General features: G+C 40.7%; 1 protein-coding gene across 1 annotated transcript; it reads right to left on the minus strand.

The window, feature by feature from the left end:
- Positions 1-2,247: 2,247 nt before the first annotated feature.
- LOC140924754 (uncharacterized) lies at positions 2,248-8,255 on the minus strand. The gene is made up of 3 exons (XM_073374761.1): positions 8,070-8,255; positions 6,668-6,928; positions 2,248-6,472 (listed from the first exon to the last, which is right to left on the minus strand). Exons 1-3 carry the CDS (start codon positions 8,149-8,151, stop codon positions 2,325-2,327), a joined length of 4,491 nt encoding a protein of 1,496 aa, XP_073230862.1. The 5' UTR covers positions 8,152-8,255; the 3' UTR covers positions 2,248-2,324.
- Positions 8,256-8,601: the final 346 nt, after the last annotated feature.

The following is an 8,601-nucleotide window of genomic DNA, read 5'->3' on the forward strand; positions in this document are numbered from 1 at the left end:
CAAATTGTATACTCGTGAAATTAGGGAATATAATTTCACAAAAGCTCGGGAAATTATTAGGATTTGGACAAAACGCGTGTGAAATTATTCCCTAATTTCACTCGTCACCATTTGACTCTCATTTGATTACACATATTAATGTGCTAACGTCTGACGTCTAACGTCTCCATTCAAACTCTTTACTTTAACGCCGGCAGATTAGCAGTTATTTCTGACATCAGGTTTTGTACAGCTGGCCCCAGAATGTTGCTGAAACGGAGTCAAGAGCCACCCTATTTTTTTGCCCCCCTTAGTAAAACCTGTGAGAATAAAATTGTGAAAAAAGAGGAATCTCACTCCTCAAACAATGAAACTGAGGGCACGATTTATTCAACCAAAATTCCAACCGGTCCGACCGGGAAAAGTGGTCCACCTCAAAAGGTGGACCCATTTTTTGGAAACTTTTCCCGTTGGACCGAACCGATCCATCGAGTTTTGGACCGAAATTTCTGGAAATTTTGGTTGAATGGATCGCGCCCTGACAAACCTAATCGATGCTAATTCATTTGAAACTCTTATAAAACAACATGTAAAGTGTTAATTGGAGTACACATATTCAGTACCAAAGTTAATGGCCAAGTTAAGGGAAATTTACCTGGGGCACTCAACGACTGTTTTCTGTAAAATATCTGTTCGGAGAAGCAAGTATTGCCTGGAATTTTCTATGGTTTGAGGACGGCTAACAATTTTCTAGATGACAATTCCACTCTTGTACAAGTTTCGAAACTTATCTAATAAATTCCCTTTTTTCGGAATCCATCGGGAAATTGAGTAATTTTAATTTTTAGTGGACAAGAACCTTATTCTTTTTTACATTAATTTTTAAAGGGCTATAGCTGTAATAACACCAAAGAAATTTCTCATGAGAGATGTTAAATTTCACAAAATGACATCTTACACTTTAAATTTTCAGAATGTTATATATGTTTTCACAATTCTTGTCCGGAAATAACTCACTTCGCATGTCGGACGCACTCTAATCTATGATTACCCCTAGTTAGTAAAGGCATAATGCGTTATGTAAGCGTTACGTTAGGAAAGGCTTTATTCAGTTAGCCCAAGCTTTGCTTTTGTGGTGTAGAGATAAGGTCGAGCGGTTAAACGATGTAAGGGCGCAACTAACCATCGAAACATGCTCAGGCCACTTAAGGCATGACTATCCAATTAAATACGCATACTTTGTAAAATGCTACTTCCATCAGTGATCCTGAAATGTGGCTCAATGAAAAAAACTCGTAGAACGTGATTTCGAATAACACGTGACATTGCTTCAGCAATGACGTCAAAAAACTCGTTTTCCTAAACGGGGAAGGGTTGCAAACCTTAATCTTAGGAATTTTCACCACCAAAATGTTACATAAACAGTGTAAATCGTAAATTCGCCTTGTATGATTGGCAATATTAATTATCCTATTAGCTATTTAACTAATTAACAAGTCACGTGAACAAATTTTTAAAACCTCACTAATAGCCTCTAAAATGGACCTAAAAGAACTTGTTGCTCTTTCATTATCCTTTCCCCATTTTAGAGTAAATATTTTGACCGTTAATTCTCAATTTAAGTCACGTGACGAAAATGTAAGCTTCTAAAATGTTCTCGTACTGCTAAGGCCATTAAGCTTCGTTTGTAGTCCAATTTTCGGGATCATTGATAGAGGCAAACCGTTCAAAATTGTATTTTATCAAAATATGCATATTTAATTAGATAGCCATGTCTTAAGTGGCCTGAGTGGCCGCGAATTTCGAACTGGTGATAGAAGCCTGAAATTCTAGCAGATATTCATCTTTGCCAGAGTATCCAAGCTGACATTTTTGTTTATTTGTAGTTATTATCTGGGTACCGGGCATTCATTATTACAGAACAAGTATGATGCGAACGAATGTTGATCATAACCGTGTTACAAGTTCACAACATTGCTAAACATTTTGATAAGTCGCTTTTAAGCAAACTTGGATACAAGTCCCTCCCCCACTTCCGCTGTTTGTAATAACTCGACATCCCTTAGGAAGCTATATAGTAATATGCTCAGGGATTCTACTGAACCAGACCGCACGAGTTTTAAAAGCAGAGAAGAGAGGACGGTGGAATTCATCGATGGTTTCGCTTTACTTACTTGGTTAGCGACTCCCCAAAAGAGAGCTTGTTCGCAGGCTATTATTTGGTCCTTTGCCAATTATTATAACTAGCGTCAAGCCGGAGCGTGGGAATGATTCAAGGAGTCCTTGCAGCTCTCCCGCACTTATCTATACTCACTGACACTGGTAGTGGCGTGTTCCTGAAATAGTTACCATTTTTGATAAGGAGCCAGTTGATCAAGTAAAACTGTCAGCTTTTCTCCATTGTCGGTAAACATGGCCCAGAAAAAGGCTTTTTTGCTTGTGAATTTATTTAACTTTCCCAGGACCCCACATTCCATTATGACGCTGAAGATTTCTGGACTTTGGATGTTGCCATCTAGAGTGAGGCTCTTGTCGTAGACAGTAAGTAATTGTAACGGGTGGCTATTGAGATGTCCCGTTTGAATCTTTACGATGAACTTTTGGCGACTGTTACGGTTTGGTTCAGGGCCTGTCCCAATGCCTTCTAAATGAGTACCAAACTGCCGAAACTGGATTACGTTTTCATCCATGGGAAAATAGGGAGACACTTTCACCGTTACGGAATATCGACTTTTCAGGGTAATACATAAAGTCTTATGTATGGGCCAGTGTTTTTGTTGGCATTCTTTACTGCAATAAGATGCAATATGACAAGTCGGACATTTCCTAAGGCGAGGTACCACCCCTTTTGTGAGATGACAAAACGTACAACCAGTGTTAAACCGCTCAATCACTTCTTTAGGGTAATACATGCCCTCCTCGTTGTTAAATTCTTTGTTACGGCTGAGGATGGGTGGCTTAGAGTACACCTGCCTCTCTCCATGTGGAAGATGAGGAAACGCAGACTTGAAATTATCCGGAAGGGAAAGCTCTTTGGGAAATGTTTGATACTCTAGCCACGGACCGCTATGGTCTCGAACGATGTTGGATTTTAAGTAAATACGTCCAGAATAATTTACACCAATCAAAATACCTCCACATTTGTTGGCAAAGACAACATTTTCTGTTATGTTTGCTGAAGTTCTTGATTTGGCAAGGATCCCCCAGAAGCCGTTCTCGAATATTTTGTTGTTACTTATTTCAAGGTGAGAATTGTCATCAAGGGAAAGACCAAAGGGACCATTGTGATGAATATCATTTTCGCGTATTTTTATCGTCTTCTCGTTGCTCTGGGCGAGAATGCCTTCGCTTGCATTTTCGAATATCTTATTTCCCCTGATATCACATTCTCCAGCACCCGGCCCGATAAGAATGCCATGAAAGCCACTATTGTATACCCTGTTTTCGTATGCTAGAAGTATTCCACCATGTTTTGCTTCTAAACCAGCCTGGTGGTTTTTGTATATCTCACACTTTCTGACCTCCATCCGGGAAGCTACACTAACTAGAGCGCCGCCACCACCACAATCATGAATTTCACAGTCCTCAATAAGCGCGGAGCTCTGAAATGCAATTAGCACTCCAGGATTACCACCGACACCGGAATTTGTTTCTGCATCTCCAAACTTGCCAGTGCGATCGCAAGCAGGCTTACCTAAAGAGGCCGCTACACATCCTGGTCCGCCATTACATTCTGGATAGTCTTCACAACTAGAATATCCTCCGGAAATTTCACAATGTTTCAAGTGAATAGAAGTGTTGAATTGACAAAGTAGACCAACGCTTCCTTTTGAGAAACGGATTTTCTCAAAATAGCACCTGGCGTTGAAAAGTTTAAAAACTTCTTTGCATTTTAAAACGACCTTTTCTCCAAGGCCGACGATCTGAAGGTCTGTTAAGACAACGAACTGAGGTAAAATATACTCACCATCGTGCAGTAACAGAGTTTCACTGCCTTGTGTTGTCATCAGAGCAAAAGCTAATTGTGCAGAATTCCTTATTTCTTTACTTGAAAGCGCACCTACTTCTGGAAAGATTTTACAAAATTTCTTGTCTTGGAGAAGATCGGAGTCAAAATGGACTGCTACAGCCACTGCTGCTCTTTTTTGTCCCATCAGGTGAGTCGATCCTCCTTTAACAAGATCATTGAGGGCCCAAGCTTTGCGTGAAAGTGCTTTACTACAGCCTGGATTTAGCAAGAGGCATTTTTCACAGTCATCTAGGGATTGCTGTGGCTTGCCGAGTTTCAAATAGCAAAACGCGCGGTTGGCGAAGAGTCGGTAGTCGTTAGCCGTCAAACCAATGGCGTTGGAATAGAACGTTAATGCCTCTTTAAATTCTTTATCTTTTACTGCAAAGTTTCCTTCCTCTCTGAGTTGGTTAGCTTTCTTCTCCCTTTCCTCACGAACAGAATCAGATTCATCCACGAAATCTCCTTCCGAGGCCATTTGCCTCATGCAGTGCGATATCAGCTTGCGGTTCCTGTCTTTTAATGGAATATCAATAAAATAGTTTGGCAGTTTCACGCTGTTTTCTTCAGCAGATTTTTGTAGCTTTACTAGGAATTCCAGTTTAAATTTTTGAACTTCTTGAGCTTTGATTTTCTCTTGAGACACACTGAAAAAGATCCCAGCTTCGTTAAAAACACGCACGGCTTCCTCCGTATAGAGCAACTTATGGCCTGCTGCTTCCTGTTTCACTGAAAAATGGGACAAATGCTCCAGCAGATAGGTAGCATGCGAGGCCAATTTACCCCATAAATGCAAAGAAGGGGGATTCTCGACACTGAAAACCGCGTCTTCAACGAAACTTTCGCACACTTCAGCCGGCGAGCAAGTGTCTTTCAGCGCGTGGTGAAGGACACGTAATGCACGAGAGAGAACATTGAACTCAGTTTGTTCTTTTTCCAGCTGGTTTCGAATCACTTCTTGTACCAAACGGTGAACACTGAACGAATCTGTTCCGTACCTTTGAAACAGGGAAAACTTGGTAAGAAGGGACACTATCTCAACTTGATCCCACGGACAAATACTCTCTGAACTGTCATCCTCCTTTAGCCTCTCATTGATCAATTCGTATGGAATGTCATCAGGGCCATAAAAAGCACAAACCTGCATAAAAAGAATGGGAGCTTCACCAAGTTCCAACTCTTCTGCGATGTGGCTAATGTGTTTAAAATTCAAAATCCAGGTCAAGTGGACAGCTAGCCGCTCAGGAGAGGTGTTTTCGACGAATTGTTGGGCTCTTTTCTTTTTCAAGAGTTGCAGTTTCTGCTCTTTGTATTTCTTCACATACTCTTTTATGGACTGTTTAACCCATCGTATATAGGCCCCAGCTTGATCAAGAGCTAATGGCAGTCCTCCAAGTTCTCTGACCAGTTGACGCAAGTCGTCGTCTTCTCCCTGATCTTTCCCCGTTCGCAGCCGCAGGAACTGAATGCCTTCTTCTTCCGTTAAGCATTTCAAGTCAAAGCAACACTTCTCGTCAATTCCTGTTTCTTCCTCAATTTCTGAAACCTCCCTTCTTGTTGTTATGATGATGTGACCACGAGCCATATATTTCCAGTGACCAGTGAGCAGCTTACGCATTTCTGTGGACATTTCTAACTCGTCAAGATTATCGACGACCAAACACCACAAATCGTCACGTTTTCCAAGCCAGTCAAGGGTCCTCGACAAGGATTTGTCAAAATCTTTTTCTAACGTTCCAATTTGACGCGCCATCTCCCCGACGGTCCTTTGAAAAAGATTATTATTTTCGCCAGAAATCCAAAATATACCCCCTGGATATTCTTTATCATTTCGCCAAAGAAATTCTACAGCGAGAGACGTTTTACCAACACCACCGAGACCACAAATAGCTGAGTGAATGCAACCATTTAAGGTGTTTTTCAGTTGCGCTGCAATTGCTTCTAATTCCCTATCGCGACCACAAAAGCAACGATTGCGGCTGGGTACTTGAAAAATTTTAGCATTTGTCGTCTTAGAACTCCCCTTTTCTAGGGCGTCAACCCTCGCATCTAACTGACTTTGCTCCTTTTTTAAAGCCCCTATATCAGCAGTTAAACGAGCTTGTTCATCTGTTACAAATGATACAGTTGTTTCTAAATCGCTTTGCTTTTCTTTCAACAGAGAAATGTCCCCTTCATTAGCATGTATTCGTTTGTCTACCTCTGCTACGTTGCTTGAAATATCTGCAATTGCATCCGACAAAGACTCCTCTTTTTCTAACCGCTCCTTTCGTTCTGCCTCCACTTTTCTGTCAATCTCAGTTATTCGCTTATCAAAGTTATCAATTTCGTCTCTGATAATTTGAAGGGCAGCACTTATCTTGTTGGCTTCATCGACGCTGGATTGCTTTAAATTATCCACCTCCTTTTCCAGGTTGCAAACTTCAACACTGATAAGCTTCATCAAATCTTTACCCACTGGGCAGCCCATGCACAGTTGTAAGCCTATAAATTAAGATTCCCATATAGTAAATCAATACAACCCCAAACAAATCAATAAACACAAACGCCCTCTGTGTTTCTGGTCATGTCTATAATTTAGCCGCCCTTCCCCCCGCCAAAGGAACATCTGATATAACTTTATCTTTGATGTAAAGTTGATATATACGTCCAATCCCTTACCCGTTCAGTAATACGTACCCTTAGTTTCCCAGTCTTGAAGTTCATCAAGTTGTTTGTCTTCATCAGCTTTTGGTAGCCCCAGTGAACGAACCATGGTCTCCATAAGTTGAAAACTGTTCTGGAACTCTAGCTCAGTCCAGTGGTCAAAGTTGCAGTGTCCCCACTCATTTCTTACTTTAGAGCGCACATCCTTGGCATTGGTCTGGACACGATTGTGAAAAACAGACGCCCTCTCCAGAATCCCCAGGACTGCTGACAGGTCACATGTATTATCAAATCCTGCAAATGCACAGTGCATTACTCCCTGGGTGGGGTTAGATATATCAACCGCTTACACTGTAGTTTTAACTCCAAATAGGATTCATTTTCCTATTCGGTAGAGTTAAAATGACACAAGTAGAAGGGTAACAATAATTCCAGTGGCAGAAAGTTACTTTACCTCCATATTTGGAGTAAATATGGGGTTAAAACTATCCCCAAAAAGAAGCATCCCTGTACCTTTAGCATAAAAATAGCTCTGAAGTTATTGCGTGGTTTAAAGAATGAGAGAGGTATGCCTTTGTTTCCCAGCCGTAACCCATCAGCCTTCGGGTGGATTTGAGGATGGAGTTGACTATGTTTCAATAGAAAACGTTCTGTTTTTCACATGCAAGTCTTTGTGCATGAAAAAATATCAGTTTGCGTTATAATCGAATGACACAACAAAAGAGGGAAATAGTTGTAACAAAAGAGGTAAAGTGAAGGCTTGCTTACACCCCCCCCCCCCCCACCCCTCCGGCAACGCAGGGCTTATACCACAAGTTTAAACTGACAAATGTTTCCTGTGTTTCCATCTAAGGTGATGCTACGTGTTGTAAGAGAGATAACATAGCAATAACGAGCAAGTTCTTTTTAAGTTTAAATGTACCAAACTTAAGAAAAAGGCGAAACCATACCATACAACAATTTTATATTTACACACTATTAAGAGTTAAATCTATCGCGCTTGCGAAGTCATTTTGTCAGAACGTTATGGAAAATCATCATGTTTAATATAAGCATTATATTATGTATGAATCAATTTTTTCACCAGTATAGTTGCTCATGAAAGACCATTGTTAATTTTTCAATGCGGTGCTGGATTATTTAGCGTTGCGTTGTCCCTAAACCTGTATAGTTCTAACATTAAAAAACCTTAAATGATCATCCTCACTGAATAAGGGTGGATGACTTTCTTCAGTTTAGTTTTCTAGCTTTTGGCCCTCAATTTGTCTTTTGATATTGGAAGGAATTTGTGATATTCCGAAAGATTGATCTAGTTTTCGCAACTGTACGTTAAAGCACGAAACGAATTTTCTTACAAGACAGACCAATAGGGAAACAAATGGCATACATTATTTGTTCCACCGAAAGGGCAAGTCACTCGACTCGTTCTGAGTACCTGTAAACTTGGCCATGTGTGGCTCAAGATAAAGTTTTCCCAAGTCTTCAGCTGTTCCAACTTTGTAATTATATGAACGCATTTTTTTCCTAAAATTCCCCCAGTTATTGTTGATGCTTCCATAGTTCAGCTGAGATGCTCGATCTTGAGGCAAATGAGTTCCATAGACTTGAGTGTCAATTCCATGTGCACTCTTCAGGGACGCATAGTGTTTGGGAATTTCTTGAGCCACAAAATCCCTGAGGACTGGCAACAGAAGCCTGTTCAAGCAAATCCCGATCACGACCCATCTCTTCTGGTTCTCACCAAGGTCAAAACTGCTGGCTAAAAGAATATGGCATAAAAATGAGAACAGTTCAAAGAGAGGTTGTCTCACCTAATTTGTCAAACAGCCGTTTTAAGAAAAAAAAATAGCCATTCCAAAGAAAATCATTAAATACGGTAGGGGCAATTGGCCATGGCATCCATGGACAGCTGTTTTGCCCTTTTCAGGAATCAGTGGCATGACAAAGGCGTCAAGCAATAAATTAAT

This window comes from Porites lutea, chromosome 14 (assembly GCF_958299795.1).
Source record: "Porites lutea chromosome 14, jaPorLute2.1, whole genome shotgun sequence".
Classification (NCBI taxonomy): domain Eukaryota; kingdom Metazoa; phylum Cnidaria; class Anthozoa; order Scleractinia; family Poritidae; genus Porites; species Porites lutea.

Bases quoted from the DNA above. Each gene is read 5' to 3' on its own strand.
- LOC140924754 (XM_073374761.1), bottom strand. From the start codon at position 8,151: ATGCGTTCATATAATTACAAAGTTGGAACAGCTGAAGACTTGGGAAAA. The intron at 6,929-8,069 runs GTACTCAGAACG...GTGCATTTGCAG, and splicing joins ACACATGGCCAAGTTTACAG to GATTTGATAATACATGTGAC. The intron at 6,473-6,667 runs GTACGTATTACT...CTTAATTTATAG, and splicing joins TCAAGACTGGGAAACTAAGG to GCTTACAACTGTGCATGGGC.